General features: G+C 39.7%; 1 protein-coding gene across 6 annotated transcripts in view; it reads right to left on the bottom strand.

Annotated features, from left to right (window-relative positions):
- NRP1 (neuropilin 1) overlaps positions 1-20,621 on the bottom strand; it is a 137,378-nt gene that overhangs the window by 55,975 nt on the left and 60,782 nt on the right. For all 6 annotated transcript variants that reach the window (XM_064591869.1, XM_064591870.1, XM_045874213.2 and 3 more), the window contains 3 exons: positions 18,269-18,496; positions 11,899-12,054; positions 9,263-9,429 (listed from right to left, as the gene is read on the bottom strand). In XM_064591869.1, coding sequence (XP_064447939.1) covers positions 9,263-9,429; positions 11,899-12,054; positions 18,269-18,496 — 551 coding nt within the window. The remainder of the gene's footprint in view (positions 1-9,262; positions 9,430-11,898; positions 12,055-18,268; positions 18,497-20,621) is intronic.

Here is a 20,621-nt window from a genome sequence, read left to right as displayed (position 1 = left end):
AAAATCTTTTTAATTAAAAGTAAATTTTTCCTTTGTGCTGCCTCACACGATAACCGGTAGCATTTAAAATGAATTCCAGTTATGCTTCATAAATTTGTTTTCATTTAGGCAAGCCCAGGGCACCAGTTGATAAAGTACATTTATTTTTAATACAATCACAGAATCTTAAATGCTTGAATAGACAGTAGAAGCTGTCTGGTCCAATCACCCCTCCCCTGAAGAATTTTATCTATAGCCCTTCTCAGGCCTGCTGAAAGAATAAAGGTGCTTATTTATTTTTCTGCTAAATCCAGAAAACAGTTAGAAATCTAAAGCATTAGAATTGTAAGAAAATACAATTTTGGTAAAATTAATACTTCATTCTTCTGAAGAAAGGCAAATAGAAGAGTGTCATAAATGAGCTTTTTAACCCCATAAGGCAAAGAGAGCTAAAAACCCTCAAAACAAAAAAACCCCACAAAAAACACCAAACAAATCTTCACATCACTTACACAAGTACATATGTGATTATTCTCAGTCATAATATGTGCAAGTAGTCTCAAATCTTATTCTGTTCAATAGCTGGAAATATAAAAGCATTTTATTACTATTGGGATGTATAGAGCATTTTTGATTTAACTTTCTTCTCTTTATCTGAACATAGAACTGAATGAAATTTGAAAGCTGGGGGCGGGGTGGGAGTGGAGAAAGGAAATAAGTATGCGTTTCTGTCCCTGTTGCAGGTCAGCATCCCTAATTGTTATTTTGATGTGGATCAAAATTGTCATTTTGATGTGGAGCTTTCAAATGGTGCATTAAATGAGAACTATATGAGGGCATGGAAGACCCATCCACATCCTGGCTTTGGAATTTCCAGGGTATACCTTTTTCACCTTTGCAGGAGGTTGCCTTGAACATGCCAGACAAGTTTTAAACTGTGGGTTGTGCCAATTCTAAAGAACATACATTTTTTGCCCTGGGGCTTTCAAATTACGATATGAGAGTTATTTAAAGCTTAGGAGTTCGTGTGTTACATTACACGCTGCATAAACGTAGCCATTGCTCCTAAATGTGAACATTAATGCACTCTGTAAAAGGTACAATTATTACCGCCGGGACAGAAATCTACAAACCCCACTAAAGGAATTTCTTAAAACTGCTATCATAAAATCTGTGCATGTTATGGATTTCATTAACATTTTACTCCCTGAGGATTCCCAATTGTATAATAACAGAAGTTCTTTAAATTTTAAATACCACAGACAGGAACAGCCTTTCACCCAAAACAGATGTGAAACCATCAACCTTGCCTTCTTATTGGTCCACAGATATGAAACTGGTTGGTAATTGATAGCTCTTAATGTGTTGTTGTTTAGGTTACAAAATTGGAAACTTAATAGTATTTTTCCCATGAAAAGATAAGGTAATAAGCAATAGGCAAGCTTTTCAAACACAGTTCCTTACTCTCCATTACTTGGAAGTGAAAATACACACACACACACGCACACACACGCATTTGATTTACATACTGCAAAAAATTAAAATACGTCGGCAAAGGTCAGTGACACACAATGTCCAGGTGTGGAGGAGTTCATTTCAGTCTTATTTTTCCTAAATCTTGTCAACGATGACTTGTGATTTTATCCTTGTGTTTCCTTTCCTTAATCCAATCCTTATCAGTGCATTTGGAAGCCCAGGCCACAGTATTGTAAAATCACATCTGTATATATTTAGCTAAAGACAGTTCACTTTTAAAAGCTAAAAATAGTGAAGCTTAAGATAAATAAGCAAGGAGGTTTATGATGCTATTTTCCTGCATAAGGTAAACAGATGCATCAGTATTTTTGGAAAACAAAAGAACTACAATTCTGTTCAAATGATATCTTTGATAAGCTGTTGAAGTGACAACAAACAGCCAAGCAACCAATTTACTTTTTCTTTCAAAACAGTGATCAACCTTATTATTTAAAAAATGACTTGATTAGGACTTAGGGTGTCTTCTACACCAGTGGTTTTCAACCGAGGGTGATTTTTTTTCCCCCAATAGGACATTTGACAATGCCTGGAGACATTTTTGGCTGTCATAAGGAGGGGTGTGTGTGTGTGTGTGTGTGTGTGTGTGTGTGTGTGTGTTACTGACTTCTAGTGGGTGAAGACCAGGGATACTGCTAAATATCCTATAACGCCCAGGATAGCCTCCACAACAAAGAATTATCTATTCTAAAATGTCAGTATTGTCCAGACCAAGAAAACCTGCTCTAGACACAATCCAATCATTGGTTTAAGTACAGCTTCCACAGTGACTGTTCAATTTGATAGACATCACTTACCAATCACTGACTGAGCAGGTATACGCTGGGATATAAACGGTCTTCAGGATACCATCTTCAAAAAGGATCTAAATCCATTTTTGCATATTATTACAATTGAGCAACAACAAAGCAGGGGCAGCAAGGCTACTAAGATTTTAGTCCAGGTTCTGTCATTAACTTGCTATGTGGTCTTGCAAATCACTTAACCTCTGAACCTACGCAAAATAAGGAATTCAGAAAAGATGACGTTTACATCTGCTTTTAGTCTTACATTTAAAGTTGAGCTATCCTGGAAAGAAAACAATTCTTCTCTAGAATATAACTATGAATACTGGTTCCAAATAGACACAGCATAAAATAATAAGAAGCCAAAACTGTAAGCAAAATGGAATGTGTGTGGTATGCAAATTAATCTATTTTAAGTGTAATTCTAGCTGAACAGTTGTGGTTCTTTCAATATTATCTTTCCAGTGGTGCTTCATCATAAAAATCTAAGAGGTTTATTTAAATTTTATACATTTTCTTTAGGGTGTGTTGACAAGAAATACTAATTAGTAAAATCATTTGACTGATTTTTAAAACTGAATTAAGTGGTCGACTTAATCAAAATGGTTACAATCATCCTGGTATTTTCTGTATGACAAAACAATCAGTTAAAAATATCTAAAGAATTATGTCATATACTTATTCTGTGTTCCCCAAATCATATCCTCCTTTAAAGCAGCAAAAAACTCTGAATTTAATCCATCCCTACATGCATTTCCTATATGTATTTCCTTCAAATGACTTCCTATTACATGAGAAACCAAGGTACCAGAGAAAGCATTAGGAAAATTTCCTCGAGAGAGGAATTTTTGGAACAGGGACTTCCTGGGTGGAACCCTAGTCACTGAAAACTGACCTATGATGCACTAAGGATAGGACGTTAAGCATTCGTTTTATGCAGGAAGTAGAGGTCACTGCAGAATCAGGGTAAGACAACCAAAGGCTTACCTGGGGGATTTTTTAAAAAGCAAATTGTCTCCCTTCCAGATCAATGTTTCAGCTAAAATAGCATATTAATATTAGTTGCAACACACACACACACACACACACATAGCACACCTGGGGAATAAACGTTCAGTTGAACAGCTGTATTTTCCCTAAATTTGCCAACATTATATTTTACATGCATCATTCCACATTTGGGTAAACCAGTGAGCTATTTTTGTCAGTTCTCTAGTTACACATTTATAAAGGATCATTTTATTGCAATTTCAGCAATTTACTAATGATCTGAATGAGATAATGTACCTTCTGAAGTGTCTGGTTTATAAGCAGCATGTTTACAATCAGGATAACCTGGCTCAATATATGTTCTGGATTAGTCAATTTAGCAAACGGAACCAATTTTGAATATAGCATATAGATTATAAACTTGCTAAAAACTAGCAATTGAATGAAAAGTCAAAAACTATTTCATTGGAGATACCTGTTCCATACTTAACACATTATTATGAGAACAAAAGATGTTTCCGGGAAGTTTTGAAGGAAAGAAAATTATATATGAAACTTGTTAAAATAGATGACATTCTAAAGCTTTAAGATAAATGACTCCAGTTTCTACTTTTAATTTTGGAAGGCAACTAACTTGAAAGATAAAAACCCAGGGTTCCAAATAACAAATTCTTTTCATTGAATGAGCAGCACTCCCTTCTCCCACCTAAGATTTGCTAAAAATGTGTAATAATTCCACGTGTCAGAGGGAATATTTCCAAGAACTCATGAGTTATTTCATTCCATTAGTTACTTACAGGGCATCCAGCTGGCCTCTCCTCAGCTCCTGAAATCAAGCCCACACCTTTAAATTAACTTTTGTCTCTGTTCTCAGTAAGTTGTAACTGTTCTATTTCTGAATGATGACAGAGCCTGATGTTACTGGGAGATACAACACACAGCCCCGGAGGGATGTTGGGGGGAGCTTCTGGGAAGTGAACCTCCTGGCATTAGAGGAAAGCCCCTTGGGGCTGGGGGTTCTAGGAACCTGGCTATTTGAATACAAACTCCTCTGGGACCTGGCAGCCCCCACAACTTTGAAGGCTCTGTAGTTTTTCTCTGTAGAGGTGGAGTGGGGCAATTGCCCCGCTTACCTCATTTGAGGCAGCGTAAGGTGAAAAGCCCCACAATTCGAATGGTCAGAGAGCTACACAAAGGCCAGCTGAGCACTGGGCCTGTGTCAGGCCTGACCACAAGTGGTGATTCAGCAGCTGCTGTCTGCCTTCCAGACCTCTCGGTGCCCACTGACTCCATTCCCAAGTCTGAGGAAGGAAGTCCACGTCCTTTCCCACAAGTCGCATCTTTTCCCCACGTTGGGATTCATGAACCATTGAACTTCTCTGAACCTCTGTTCTCTCACGTGAAGATGGGGATGTGAATCTTTGGTCTATTTAACGTACATTTGAAGACTAAAATGGGCTGCGTCCAAAAAGGTGCTTTAATAAAGGAGAAGTGCTATAGAAACATAAGGCTTTGTTGTTAGAACACGTCTTACAATGAATTTTAAAATCCACAAAGCAACCTAAAGGCCTCCTGGATTTGGCCAGTTTCTCATACTGAGTGTGAACAAGGGCACCTACTGTCTTCGATGCTACAGTTGCCAGTGAGTAAACGGAATGTGCATGTGCTGTGTGGGTGTGTTCTGACTCAGTTCAGACTACCTCCTTTCCACACACTAAGGCCTTTTGCTGCTCATGTCTGCTTTCCAAGTTCCTTCAGTTAGAAAATGTGGAATATTATCCAAGAGAAATACATATAAGGCAAAGGGAAAACACAGAAACAAGCTTCCCCATAAAGTTAGCACTACCTCCTCTCTTCTGGAGTTTTCCTCCTCCTCATACTTCAGAATGAACATCTATGCAAGGAAATGTAGTAGAGAGAGAAGGCACTTTTGCTCCGGGGGCTTGCTGATGTATTCTTAGAGCTACAGAGTGTCTTCATGAGGCTTTCTTCTTCTGTGTGATTAATCAATGAGGGCTGTCTCACCAAACCAAACAGGATAGGGTTTAGGAGCCAACCGCTTTCGTTTTCTGCTTCTCTGGAATAAGTGAGGGCATAAATAATCTAGTACCCAAAATTTTCCCACAAAAGACAATGCCCCCAAATCTGGGGAAGAGCGGAATTCCAGCCTGAGTTGGTTTATCAAGTAATTCTATTTCTAAAGTCACTGGGGGTGTGGTAATCAATTAGTCCCTGGCGCCATTTTTATGTCTTTGGATCAACAAAGTTCATATCCCATCCAGGCATTTTATATCTTGCCTTTTTTCCCCCCTTGTCTCCTGGCATTTTAATCAGGGAAAAGTCACAGTTGTTTTGAGGAAAGCACTCCCAAGAGCTTTAATTAAAGTGAGAAGGATAAATCTGTTTACAGTGTGTGAACACTATCATTAATAAAACATTGAAATAATTAACGAATTAAATTCTGCATTGTGTGTGAATGGCTACACTTAGCATCTATAAGAACATGTTCCCTGAGCAGACAGTACGCAACGCACTTAGTATACAGAGAGGAGAAGAAAAACGGAGACTGCTTCTCTCCAAGATTCACAGTATCACGAATGGCTAGAGCTTGAATGGAGAAGCCTACAGTACCTTTATTTTTACAGGGGAAGAAACTCAGCTTCAGTGAAGTTAATGGCTTGCGCTCTAATGAGGTGCTCGAAAATGAAGAATTGTTACAGCACCATTGATATCCTGAGTCTTTACTTTGAATCCTTGATTGTTTAACCAGAAACAAAAGGAAGAAAAAGATTAAATTAACAATTAGATAAGCAGCTCTAGGACACAGGACAGAATGGCATACTCTGAAAAACATGGGCGAATTTCACAGTGTGATTAACTCTGCTGTGGACAATTAAGAGGTTTTAGCTGCTCAGGATATGAAGTGGCCTTTTGAGCAGGATATGACCATGTGCAAAGCTCCGAGCCGGGACTTCCCTTATGCCCCTTCCCACCAAACTGCCTCTTGACTTGTTTTTAAGCTTTCTGGCAGACAACAGATCTCACAGGAAGCCCCACGGTGGACGTTCATACCCATGGTTAACGACGCATTGTTTTTTTATGTCACTCAGTAATTTCCTAGAGAAAACAATGGCAACCAAAGACTGTTCCTGTCTTGAAGGAAAGTCAGCTTCCAATACTGCCTTATTAATTTAACACATGCAAGTGTTTGTCCTTGTTGCTACAGCAACATGTTTTGTGGGGTATATTTCATGCAAAATGTGAAGAAGTGGAAAAAGAAAACAAATACCATCCGCATACTGATGTGCATATAAACAGAAATGTATGTGCGCTAACTTTCCTGTGACTAGAGGTATGTGCCTCTTGCCCTCAGCCTCAATTATGCTTTACTTGTTGGTTAATTTAAAACATCTATCCAGAGAAAACAACAAGCCAACCACTTCCAAGGAGTTTCAGAAAAGCTGGAAACATATGAAATTATTCATAATTAGGTGATGGGTGACGATAAGAACCCCCACCACGTACGCAGACACAACAAGCATGGAAATGAGCCTGCTCAGCTCCAGAAAGAGCACAAGATAATTTTACCTCAAGGTGCACTGATGCTAAGTTTCTCTGACATTCATCTTCCATAGGGATGGAGAGGGCATAAAGGCACTGAATTCTAGGTTCAGAAACAGTAAGCACCCAGCTCATCTCGGTGCGTCTTCTCCCGAGGAAAAGCATAAAGGGAGTCGTGTCGCAAGATACACCTGAATTTATATGAAAGGTAACGCATGATAGAACAGAGCAGACCAACGTGTAAAGAAGCAGGTGTTGGGAGTCTGACAGCCCGGTCATTCACTGTGACCTTGGGCATTTACTAATCTCTCCGAACCTCAGTGTCCTCATTTTTAAAATGAGGATAATTGCACCTTGTTCCCAGGATCGCTGGGAGGATTAAATGCAAATATGTCAAGTACTCCGCAGAAGTTGGGCCCCATAGTAAACACTCAATAAATGATAACTATTCTATGAATGGCACAATTGTCATGAATGCTGTTCACCAAATTTCTAGCTCTCCTTCCTCCAGCACACATTGAATTGCTGCCCCTCAGAAGCTAAGTGTGGCCATGGGACGTGCTTTGGCAATGAAAACAGTGGAAGTGTTCTTCGAGGGGAACTTAAGAGCTAGCACGATGGCCGTCCTCTCTTTTTCCCTCTGCTTGGTGACAAGCAACGTTTGGGATGATGGCCACTCCCTCTGTCTGGGTCCTGGGGTGAGATGTGGAGCAGACCCCCAGCCGACTGGAGTTGAAGAGGGCAAGAAGCTTGAGCTTGAACTAAACCTCATTTTGGGGGGGCTTGATTACCTAGCTTCTCCTAACCATTGCTTTCTATGCTTTGGTGGAAAGAGTTGGGCCGTTTCAGATTTTTTTCTTCTGCCTAACTCCTGAGAATGATGTGAATCCTGTCCTGTTGACAAATGCTTTGTGAGAGCCCATTTTGTCTCCGTGTTTCTCCTGATATAGAATTGCCCTGCACAGAAGAATTGCTACAGTTGCAATTTCAGAACTCTTGCAAGACCACTGTCCCTAAATTATCTAGCACTCTCCACATTACCAATAGGACTACGTTACCATGCAAAGATGCTTAGCACTGCAAAATCCAAGCTCTCCTCTAGAGGCGCGTCTGTCAATCATATGCAACTATTTGTTGGTTTGGGGATGTGGAAAAACAAGTTGCCAAGAGCTATTTTGACATAGGCAAATTCATTTAACTTCTCACTTAATCTAGAGCTGGATTCAGCAATCCACAGGTACAAGTCTCATCTTTTCTCACTCTCGACACATTTCTCAGTGTTATCATTTAGAGGTTAGCAGGAGTTCAGTCTTCCGTAATAGGCCATTTCACTTTAAGTGTATGTTAAACTAATATTGACCTTCTCAAAGTAAAACAAAATCTGGTATTTGTGCTCAAAAGACTGAAGCAGCAATAGATGTAGAAAGTAGGGGATTAATCATCGTGGTTTTTTTCTTGCTTAGAAACTCTCTCTGGGAATTAGTCATTTTTATATATTTAGCAATGAATGTAAGTCAAGCTTTGCCTACTCTCTGAGAAGGAAGCCTGGATCCTTCAGCAAATAACTCTGTATAATTTGCCCACAGTTAAACCCCCACATCCAGATATGGATGTTTCATTTGACAGTGGGTGAAAAAGTCAAGAACATGAGCGTCAGGCCTTGGGTGGGAGTATCCAGACCTCAAGGCTGGAAAAGCTGAGGCATATTAGGAGTGGTGCCAAGGATGAGTCGGGGCAGGGGAGTCGTGGTGCAGGGGAGGAGAGTCTCTGGGGAATGTGAGACAAGGGCAGGGAAGGGAGGGCCAGGGCAAAGGAAGCAAAGCAGAAGCAACATCATAAGGATACAAATGTGTCCATTTCATACTTATATGTGTATATACATAATCCACAGAGACCCGAGCCCTCAATCAGACTGCTGCCTTGGGCATGTGCTATGTATACCTATAGGAAAAGTAAACCTCAACCCCTTTCTTCCCTTCTTCTACTCAGAACAAACAAACAAATAAGAAGCCTTATACTTAGATACAATTATTTCATGCAAGTCTGCTAGAGCTAATGTATTTCATCAAGGAAATAAAAATCTGTTGTAGGAGGAAGTGTATGAATAGAAAATGTGTAGTTGTGGGGAAAAATCAGATCTTTTAGTTGTTACCGAAGTGAGACATCTGTGCTCAAATTCTCTGAAGAGTTGTATATACGTATCTGAGAAAACAAATGCATTTTCAGGGACATCAACTGGGCCTGCTTTTCTCAGATTGTGGTGACGCGATGATCCTGCAGGGAGATTACACTCGGTACCCATTGTTCCTCTCTTCGCTTTTGAAGGCATTTGGAATGGCACTGTTTTTTTTCAGCAACCCTTCTAGATGACCTAAATCTTCCACCCTATGTGTGCCAGGTCTCGTGCTACGTACCTGTATCCACTCTCTGTAGGAGTCTTCCCCAGGAGTCCACCCGTTTTCGGGGTAGTTCAGGCGAGAACGTTCTGCAGACCAGTTGGTGCTATACTGGGAAGAAGCTGTGATTTGGTCAGAATGAATCTCCCCTGATTCCATGCCCAGCGCTTCCATACATTTGAAATCTGAAGGGGAAGTAAAAGGGCTCAAAGTCATCACAACATAAGGGACCCGACCGAGATGCATATTTCTTCTTATAATCTGGCAGACTAAAACCATTTTGATGTTCACCAACAATATCTTCCAGAAGATAACAGTGAAGGACTTACTGGGACGTAGCACTGATATGTGACAATAATAGTAATAATGGCAATAATTTTTAAAAGCAAGGCTATGAAGATCTCATAGTGATTAGTTATTTTCCTCACTGGACCTAGGTTGACAGAAATACTATTAGAAATTTATTAGGAAATAATGGGAATTTTTATTTATTTTCAAAGTTTAACATAGAAGCTATATTTAAATAAAATTTTACTATTTTCTTCAATATCTAATAAAAGTGAAAAAGACCCCATGTCTGTGTTATAATCCATATTTGGTGGACAGCAGACCTTAACTCTCTGTTTTTCAGATTCCTTGTATTTGGCACCCAGGCAACCTCTCCTTGACTCTCTTCATTCTCATGCCTCCTGCCTCTGGCCTGGGCATGATTATTCACGTCTTTAGTTTATATCATTAAAACACGGGAGTATCCATCAGAAGTAAACTGCAGTATCATATAGTCCCAAAGAGGACCACCACTTTACAACATAAAATAATAACACTCACAATGATGACGATGAATCACAAAAGCATGTATTCCATTAGGCCTCATATACTCAGTGAAACAATGAAATATGACATTGATATGAAATATGATAAAGGGAGATTAATAATCAACTTTAGGAAATGTGAATCTAAAGTGCTAAGGTGAAAAAAAGCTTTAGAGATTAAAGATTCTCAACGATCAAGAAAACTCTCAATTAACCAAACTTCCACATTTTCTGAATGTTTTATCATAATAGATAAAGTTTTAGGGCATAAAATGTTTTCTTTCACCGGTTTCATACTTTTAAGCTTAGGTTTGTTATTTTGTAATAGAAATATTTATAGACACAAAGATACATAGATTAATTAATCAAATTAAGTACAAATAAGATTTTGTGATTTAATTGGCCTTTTTATCTTTCAGTAAGATCTGGTAAAAAAGAGACTAGCCTGTAGGACAGGTCTCCAAACATCCCCCGTCCTCTTTGCTACAGCATCTATCCTGTAAGCCTGCCCTGTCAATAAACCACCACATATGTGTTCCTATCATGTCTGATTGAAACCTGTCCATCTATGATTCTCAACCCAATACACATTCAAGGGTGCCAGACAGGTGGTCTGGCTATAACTTAGCGAAGAGGATGGGGGATGTTTGGAGACCTGTCCTACAGGCTAGGTCATATACAACCTAAAGCTAGATATGTTGAAACACTCAATTTTATTCATTGTTCTTTCTGATGTTTTCCTTGGGCCCTTGAAAGAGCCGGACACCACATGGAAGGGTTGAGTTTGTTGAGTTGCGTATTTTAATAAGATGCGAAACATATTACTTTCTCTTTCTTTTGTGGAAAGTTAGATCAGGAATTGAAACATGCTTCTTTTACACAAATATCCACTTCTATTCACATAAGAAAGAAAAACAAAATGGCTTCCGTCTGGGTCTTCATAACCCAAACCATATGTGTTAGCATCTATCCTATAAGCCTGCCCTGTCAATAAGCCACCACATATGTGTTCCTGTCACTTCTGATTGAAGCCTGTCCATCTATGATTCTCAACCCAATACACATTCAAGGGTGCCAGACAGGTGGTCTGGCTATAACTTAGCGAAGAGGATGGGGGATGTTTGGAGACCTGTCCTACAGGCTAGGTCATATACAACCTAAAGCTAGATATGTTGAAACACTCAATTTTATTCATTGTTCTTTCTGATGTTTTCCTTGGGCCCTTGAAAGAGCCGGACACCACATGGAAGGGTTGAGTTTGTTGAGTTGCGTATTTTAATAAGATGCGAAACATATTACTTTCTCTTTCTTTTGTGGAAAGTTAGATCAGGAATTGAAACATGCTTCTTTTACACAAATATCCACTTCTATTCACATAAGAAAGAAAAACAAAATGGCTTCCGTCTGGGTCTTCATAACCCAAACCATATGTGTTAGCATCTATCCTATAAGCCTGCCCTGTCAATAAGCCACCACATATGTGTTCCTGTCACTTCTGATTGAAGCCTGTCCATCTATGATTCTCAACCCAATACACATTCAAGGGTGCCAGACAGGTCTGGCTATAGTTCATTGTTTCAGGGCCCTGTTTTGCCATTTTCCATTTTCTCCCATAATTTCAGAGGCTTACAAGCAGCCTTCTCATCCACGATTTTCTTAAGAAGGCACACCAAATAGTTTTTCCTATTGATGTTCATAAAAACCATTTAAAAGAGAAAAACAAATACTTGGCACTCCAATTCACAAAGCATTTCTTTAGTGTTTCCTGTGGCCACAAGGTGTGTGAGGAGGAATAACAGGGAGTGTTTACCACAGCGCTTTGCAAGATGAAGAAATACTGACCTTCTGAGACACTGCTCTGCAAGACACTGTAGTTTGCTGAGAAGCCTTCTTTTGCGATTGCACTGTCAGTATAAAAAACCATGGAGAGAATGCCTGATGAGGAACGGATCCGACCTGGTGTCTTCTGTCCACAGTAACGCCCAATGTGAGGGCCAACTAGAAAGGGAGAAATGCAGAGAACATTTAAATATCTTTTGTTCCACAGCAGATGCAAGAATAACCATTTGCGAACATGGGTCCCTGCAGAACCCAGAAGTGTTTTCTTACCCAAAGCAAGCCTTCCCTGGTTAATTGGTTTGCAATGAACATACTGGTCAGGTTTGTGGAGAGGATTTTAAAGTGTGCTCAGAAGGGCAATCACAAATGTAACTACATTTCTCACTGAGCAGGACTGTGTTTAGGAACAGAATCGAAATGCTTGCTTCAACTGCAAAGTATGAGATTTGGGCCGTCAAGGGGCACCTTGACATTCATCTCCAGGACCAGACTGCACACACTGCCCAGTGCTGAGATTCCAGAGATGCTGTGATCACCGAGGGTTCCTGAAGTTGCCTTACTCAACTTCTCCCACACTAGGAGGAGATCCTGGGAACTGGTCCTGGATGGAACCAGACCAGTATCAGGAATATGATCCAGCACTGAGTAACCCTGATGTCCTTCTTCATTCCATCTTTTAGTCCTGGAGCTTTATTACAAGGAACATCACAGACTTGGACAAAGGATGATGTCCTACTCAGGGCTCTATCTACAGGCTAATTAATAATTGTAACAGTTGAAAAAAATACAAGCTACAGATACCAATAATTTATACATAACAATAAGTTGTAAACAAAACGAAAAGAAAAAGCATCTGACTTTTCTTCCAGTTTTTTCTTTCCCAAATGTAAGAGAAGTGACTGCATTGCACTTGTGTCCTGTGGCCAAAAGACGGCCCAACGCAGCCATTAGACTATGGGAAAAAAGGAAGGACCCAAGGCAGTGAAAGATTGGGAATACTGATTAATTTTGATAAGTCAAACTGCTGTTTGGCTTAAATTGGCCACCCCTTTATTGAAGAGCTTTTAGATAAACCTTGGCAATTAGTAATTGTGAGTTGCCTTATAGACAGTACACAAGCCCTCTGGGCTTGGAGAACTTTCCAATTCCCTGTCCAGATCATCAACAAGGCAAAAAAGAAAAAAAAAAAAAATCCCCTTTTCTGTAGGTTTTTTTTTTTTTTTTTTTTTTTGCACATATGGTAAAAACATACCAGATGGTTTGGGCTTAGAAGGACAATCTGGTGTGGACCATTTTCCCCTCCAAGAAATCCATGGTTCTCTGCATTTCAAGTAAGAGTTATTGCTTTGTTCAAGGAAGCACAGTAGGTGGACCCCTCTCTGGAGGGATGGGGACACAGTGTGCCAAGGCCTGTGTGTGTAACTTGGATGCAGAAGGCAGCTGATGGGGACTAGGAGAAGCTTCAAATGTGATTGAAAAAGTGAGCCTCAGAAGAGCTGATCTCCCTGGAGCCGCACGTACCCGCTGAGTTCCTGGTAGGCAGCTGGCTAGTCTGAGCACCCTGCTTTTTAGAGTACTCAGATCCTTGGCTAACAGGTTTTCAGCTCTTGGCCAACCCACTTAAAACAGAATAAAACAAAACAAAACAAAAAAACTCAAAAAACAAAAAAACCAACCAAAGTGTTTCCACATTTGAGTTAGTGTAAAGTGGTTACATTGAATATCTGGTAACTTCTCCATGCATTCACAGTAATTGATTTGATTGAGTTCTAAGAATTTTCTCTACTGAAACCCCTCGCTCTCCAGCAACCAAACATTGTGTGTGTGTGTGTAGACTGCTTTATCATGAAGAAAACAAGGACATAGCCCATTAGTGGCATCGATATACCTATTATCTACAGGGCACCACGTGGTCATGAACAGTGGCTCTGCATCATGGGAAGAAAATGTTGTTATATCAGACTTCCCAGCTGGCAGAAGAAAGCATCTCAGGAGATGAAACTCTGTTTTGTTTCTCTTCAGCTTTAATCTGAGCCTCAGGTTCTTCTACAAGTGTTAGTTGTTTGCCAGATTTTCTTTCTTTCTTTTTTTTTTTTTTAAAGATTTTATTTATTTATTTGACAGAGAGAGACACAGCGAAAGAGGGAACACAAGCAGGGGGAGTGGGAGAGAGAGAAGCAGGCTTCCCGCCAAGCAGGGAGCCCGATGTGGGACTGGATCCCAGGACCCTGGGATCATGACCTGAGCTGAAGGCAGACGCTTAATGACTGAACCACCCAGGCGCCCCATGTTTGCCAGATTTTCTTCATCCTGAATGAATTCAACACTTTTTTTTCTTCCCTATGGAATGCAAAGTTGCCCATGACACATTCATGAAAACATCATGCTAGAGCCATGAACTCAGGTCTTTCTTTTCCTCACAAATAATCCCATTTCTGATCTACAATCTTAACGAGAGGCCCAGAGTCCATTCATATGCTCTCACTCTTTTCCCTCGTTTAAATTCTATTATTGTGGCTTCATAACTTTCCTTTTCTTTAGTCTGTGGGCAAACTTTGACAGCCTGAGTCCTTGGAGGCATTCTCTAATCCCCACAGCCACTGACCCCTCCAAGAATACAAGTGCACAAGGGAAGCTGCCTTGCCCCCTTAAGCTGCAGATTCTTCCCCTCCACTACCACCCCATTCCTCTGGGGAAGGGAGGGGAGGGGAAGTCCCTTTGAAAGAGCAAACAGAAGAGAACTTGTCTAATGCAGACTCATAATTTAGAGAGTCTCCATGACTCACTGGTTTATAATGTTTAAGACATGCTGGGTAAATCTGCCTTCTGTCCTTTAGAACATTGCCCCCGGACAGCAGTGCGCAACTCTCTTTAGGAGCCCTCGAGATATGAGAGTGAAAAGGCTTTTTCGACCATCAGACAAAGAAGTATTGAATTTTCCTGAACAACAGCAAGACCTTAGCTGAGCAAGCTAATGCAATATTGATCTGAGCAAGAGTGGATGCAGTATTCTTATCCATCTCCTGTGTGTGCTCATTTGTGTATTTACATGAACACAGCTATTGGATTTCCTACTTCCGTTATTGTAGACCCAAAGGCCAAGGACATGAATGGAAACTGTCACAAAAACAGCAGTAGAACTCAAAAATTGTATTCTTGAATAATTTAAGCAAGCAATGTGTGCTAAGCAATCTCTTGTGGGGACAGTAGGTCCACAGTGATCATATCTTTTCAGGTGTGAAGGCAATACAGTATTTATGCTGTTTAAAGGATATACCAGCAACCCTGAATGGCAGTACCCTGTTCTCTGTATTTTTCCATTAATCTTTCCAGTAATTATAACCCCACCTCTGAATCAGAAAACTTGCTTTCTGCCCCCTTTCTATATGGATAAAAAAGGGCAGGAATCTACTATGAAGATGTACTTTTAAAATGAGACATTCTGAATAACTAAACAAGGAAGGGAATCATTTTGAAAAGGTACAAAATAGACCATGTACTCTTCTCCTACAATAGTAAACTTTTTGTTGGAGAATATCTGGACTTTGCAACTCTTCCCCAGAAAAAAAATGTGCACATTTGTGTCATTTATATTTTGGAATGTGCGTATTTTGTGCTGATATCACTTTTATATTTCTATCTCAGAAGGTTAATTTTAATATTAATAGTAAGTCAATAAAAACCAAACAGAACTCAATCTAGTTTTCATGAAACCTATTCCTCAAATAGTTGATAATTTTTGGTATGTAGGTAACAACTGCATTTCCAGTTCTTTGGCCCAGCCTAGATGGAAAGCTGACTTCATGCATGCCCACACCATGTGAGCTAAGCATTCGTATTTGGCTCCATAATTCAGCACAAACATTTGCAACACCCACCAGGGTGGCACGCTCAGCTCATGGCTCACAAACCATATGTAAACTTCCACCAATTACTTCAGGGTCGCTACTTGTGAATCCGTGGAGCTTCAGAGAGTGATACATGGGGATGTGTGATTCACCCCGTGCATGCCTCGGATTTTGAGTTCGGGAGTAAAATTGCTTTTCTTCAAAGTCAATCTGAATCAATGAATAGCTTTCAATTACTTAGTCATCTCATTCAATGTGTATGATAAAACGCAACCTAAAAATCACTTGATGGTTGAAAGCCTTCAGCATGTTCTGGTTGTTGTTTTTAGAAGGGGTATCAAAGAGTAAAAGCAGTTTTGTTGGCAAGGAACTGTATGTGTTGAACTAGTATGACAAAAATGTTTCTAGTGCCACTGACAAGAAACCCAGGAGGGGCAGTCTGCCATTTTGCCTAAAAACGAGAGAGCTGTTTTTGCTGGCGTAGGCTGGACGAAGCCAGATAAGTTTTAACAAATATACAAACACAGTTTTCACATTCCAAGGCCAGTTTTCTCTGGGAATAAGTCAAGTGCACCATAGTTTAAAACATGAGAATTGCAAGGCTGATAAATCTTATTGTTAATTGTTCCTCGCTTCAACTCAGTGATTTTCTAGAGCCAGAAAATTACTACTTTGAAAAACCCTTGACACTAATAACAATGTGCTTCTTTCTGAAAGTATTCTAAATAAGTTGGTTGATTGGACCTCCTTTTCAGATGTCAATTTAAATGTAAGTTCTGGAAAGGAAGGCTGCAAATTTGGGTTGTGAACAAACAAACCCATTATTAAATGTTCCAACTATTATTACAATACTATTATAATATTGTTTTCCTAATTATCAGATTGAATACTTGGAAATCAATCAGCACTCTGTTTGGGCAAATCTCATTACTTAATGAATGAGTTTCGATAAGATCATCATAACCCTATTTATATAGTAATAGACCAAAGAAGAAACTAAACCAGTGATAGCTCACCCATTTACTCCAATGACAATATAAGCTTTCTCTAAACCCAGTTTATCTCCATTGCTGTTTACTGCTGAGGAACACAGCTGAATTGAATTACCTTGATAATTTTAATGTCATTTCAAAGGCAAAGGCAATCTCTTTCACGTGATACTTGCCCTTCATTTACAATTTAATATTTATTTAAATATTCCTCCCTCCAGCCTGATCATAATATCTGACTTTATTTTATAGATGGTTATACATCTCTAACTGCATGATTTGTACGAACTTCCAAGCTGCCCTTTCTGATCTGTGTAGAGTGTGTTCTCTAGAGAAATCTTAATATTAAACCAGACTAAACACAAGACAAGTAATGCAGCTGCAACAAATTATTTGATATTATCTCCCTCTGTTCAGGATTTGGGTGTGTATTTTTGCCATTCACCTCCTAATTCACAAGGAATCAAATGGAAAACTTTCATTTAGCTGTCCACATGGCTACCCACCCCCTTCTTCAAATCTTTACTAAAATGGCATTTTTTGTAATAAGGCTGAACCTGACCACCTTATTTAAAATTTCAACCTACACATCCCTCTTCCTAACCCTAGCACTTTTCATGCTTTTGCTCTCCTCTACTTTTTCTTTCTTTCCATTTTTGCTGCTGTTGTTGTTTATAGAACTTCTCACCTTCTGACATTCCAGTCACATAATTCATTCATCTATAATGTGTATTGTTTATTGTCCCGTTCCCCTGGCAGAACTGAAACTCTGAGAGGGCAGTCATCTTTGATTGTTCTATTTAGCAGGTGGCTAGATCAGTGCCTGGTACGTGGTAGGTGTTCAGTCAATATTTTTAAAATGTAGGATGAATTTAGATGATAAGAGCAATGTAGATAGAGGATGTTTTGAGGCGATTCAAATTGCCAAAGATAAAAATTCCCTAGGAGCAGACAAGGAATCTGTCTAAATTAGCAATGCCTCCCACCCCCCCAAAATTAGGAATGTTCAAACATTCTCATTCCTTTTCTAAATTTCTAAATTTTTGGTAACTACGTAACAGACGCACATTTCCCCCTTAAAATTATATCAAGTACTTAACCTCTCTGGTCCTTAGTCTCTGCATTTGTAAAGTGAATGGTTTGACTTAATTGCTCTCTTAGGGTCTATGAATTAATGACCAGTAGGAAGGTCAATGAAATGAGCAAAATACTTTAGTCAGGAAAACCACGTGTTGGTCCCAATTCTACCACACACACATGCACACAAATGCTATGACACCATATGTATAATCTTTCATGGCCTCAGTTTCCTTATCTATAAAATGAAGAAATTGGACAAGATAATTACTGTCTTTTAAGTTCAAATATTTCATCGCTGCTGTGCATAAAGAGAGTTACCATTTTGGTTTCTTTTCCCTCCTCCTTTTGAGCTATTTTTTTTTTTTAAATGATGCATGTATCATGACACTTGTAAAAGGATCCGAGTGCCCTTCCCCCAGATTCTTCCCTTTTTGGGATGCTTCCTGCCCTTCTTACCATCAGGGAATCCATCCCAGATTTCTAGCCGGTCATAGCGACAGAACATCCCCCCCGGAGGATTTGAGTCGAGCTCCAGGTCAAAGCTTTCAAATTCCAGGATAATCTCTGACATCTTTGGTGCAAAGATAATATAAGTGCATTCAAGGCTGTTGGGATATTTTTCAGGGAATCCAGGCGACTTTATCACTCCATTAGGTGCTGTGTAATTCTGGGAACATTCAGGACCTGTGAGTAAAAGAAAAGAAGGAGCAAAGTGAAAATCCCACTCACACGACTTCACCAAGAAATAACCTGAGCAAAGGCAGCATATCTTTCTAATAAAAGCTCACTATTATAATCACTGTCCCAATCATTCATTATCAGCCTTTTCATAGGAGTGATAGGTATGGAAAGTCAAGTTCAGATTTATTGTGTTCCCCTTAGTTTTCCATTTGTGTGAAGCAATTTAAAAACTTCTGCTGTTGCAGAGGAAAAAAATGACAAATATAAAATCATGTGGGAACAATGAATGAGTAAGCTACAGAAATCTCGACAGAGCCCTAGAGAAATAATTATAGCCCCTTCAAGCTTGAATCTTTAAATCTTGAGGCTGACAGCCCTTTATTGGTGAAATAGAACATTTACAAAGGCGAGGGAGAGAATTCAGTGGAGGGAGTTTGGGTTTCAGATTCCTACACCAGTGACTCAGTAACTCTGCCAGATGTGACCTATGCCTCTTTGACAAACTAAATGTGAAAGGTAATTCGTACATGTACCCAGGGTGAGTGACTCATTCTGAGTGGTGTTGACACAGGTGTGCCGGTAAAGTGTGGCTGTTAGTGAGGGCACGATAAACTGTGATTACAGGCCGTGTTGCTAGAAGTCACTTGATATCAATGTTGACATCGTTGCCTTCCCCAAAGTATCAGATACAGCGCCATTCTAAAATTATTTTTTAATATATATGTGTGGGTGTATAATGTGTATATTTATAGAGCATAATTTTAATGACTAGTCAGTGTTATCAATACAAATTATGGTAATTTGTAATTTAAATTGGTCAAGCTCATACACACATATATTGCAAGTTGACCTTTTGACGGTACGGATGACCACAATTTCAGTTCACGGCATCCAGGACCACATGGGGTGGTCCTCACCACCATTGAAAATGGCCCATCTGCAAGACTGTGAGCACCTCAACTTGGCCCTTTCCACTGCCACCACTGCCATGATTTTCAAAGAGATCTTAAGACTCTCCTGGAATCAGAGATGACTTGACCCTTTTGAACCTCAAATCCAACCTGGGGGAATGTCCAATTCAACAATTCTTTTCCTGGGCCATTGTCTCACTGATGGGCATCCTGTGATGGTATGCATGGGTTCAACCCTAAATAAGGAGGTTTGCTGAGAGTGTTCACAACTAAATATTCTCCCACAGAGCCAAGTACTTTAGAGGCAACAGTGTGGTCATCAATACAGATTAAATTTAACTAGCAGATCTCTATTTTTAGTGTCTAGGGTTGGTAGACTGAATCTCCACCTCAGTGCATCTGGCAGCCTTTTGAAGAAACAAATCAATTTCTTGCTCCCCATGTACATATTAGATGTCTATGGCCCTGGAGATGCAGAAGAATAAAACGTATTAACTGTGCACAATAAACCTGGCCTGTAGAGGTCTGACTTGTTTAAAATGCCTCTGAAAGCCTTTTCAGATGTGGCTCACCCTTCACCATGATGGCTTCAGATACTTATCTATTTGATTATAGTTAAAGTTACTAACATGTGGCATTTTACCATGTCAATTACAGGTGAGAAGATTATGAAATGTGCTATACTGTTTATAATCTGTTTCCAAGTTAATGGGTTGCTTCTAAGATGACAGTGACTATGCTAATGTAAACCATCAATTTACAAATAATATATATATGATACTGGAAGCCCTTTTATTTTTTTTTTAAATGTAGGAACAATGACCCTGGAGACCTCCAGCTTCCTCCCCAGGGCAAAAATAATGCTTGGCTAGGCCCTTGTAAGGCAAAGCTGATAGCAGGGTTTCATTCAGATACTAATATTTTCTCCTTCTTAAAAAGATAAAATGCCTAGGCGAGATCAAGATTTGATGAGAGAAAAAAAATGACAAGAATTAAGGGCATACTTTTTTTTTTTTAAAGATTTTACTTATTTATTTGACAGAGGAAAGAGAGAGAGAGAGGCGCGCGCACAAGCCGGGGGAGCAATAGGCAGAGGGAGAGGGCGAAGAGGCTCCCCGTTGAGCAGAGAGCCGGATGCGGGGCTGGATCCCAGGACTCTGGGATCATGACCTGAGCAGCAGGCAGATGCTCAACCAACTTAGCCACCCAGGTGCCCC

This window comes from Mirounga angustirostris, unplaced genomic scaffold (assembly GCF_029215605.1).
Source record: "Mirounga angustirostris isolate CCGP_5_RB_7025 unplaced genomic scaffold, mMirAng1.0.hap1 SCAF_5, whole genome shotgun sequence".
Taxonomy (NCBI): domain Eukaryota; kingdom Metazoa; phylum Chordata; class Mammalia; order Carnivora; family Phocidae; genus Mirounga; species Mirounga angustirostris.
Note: the sequence above shows the minus strand (reverse complement) of the source record. Positions and strands in the feature narration are given on the sequence as shown.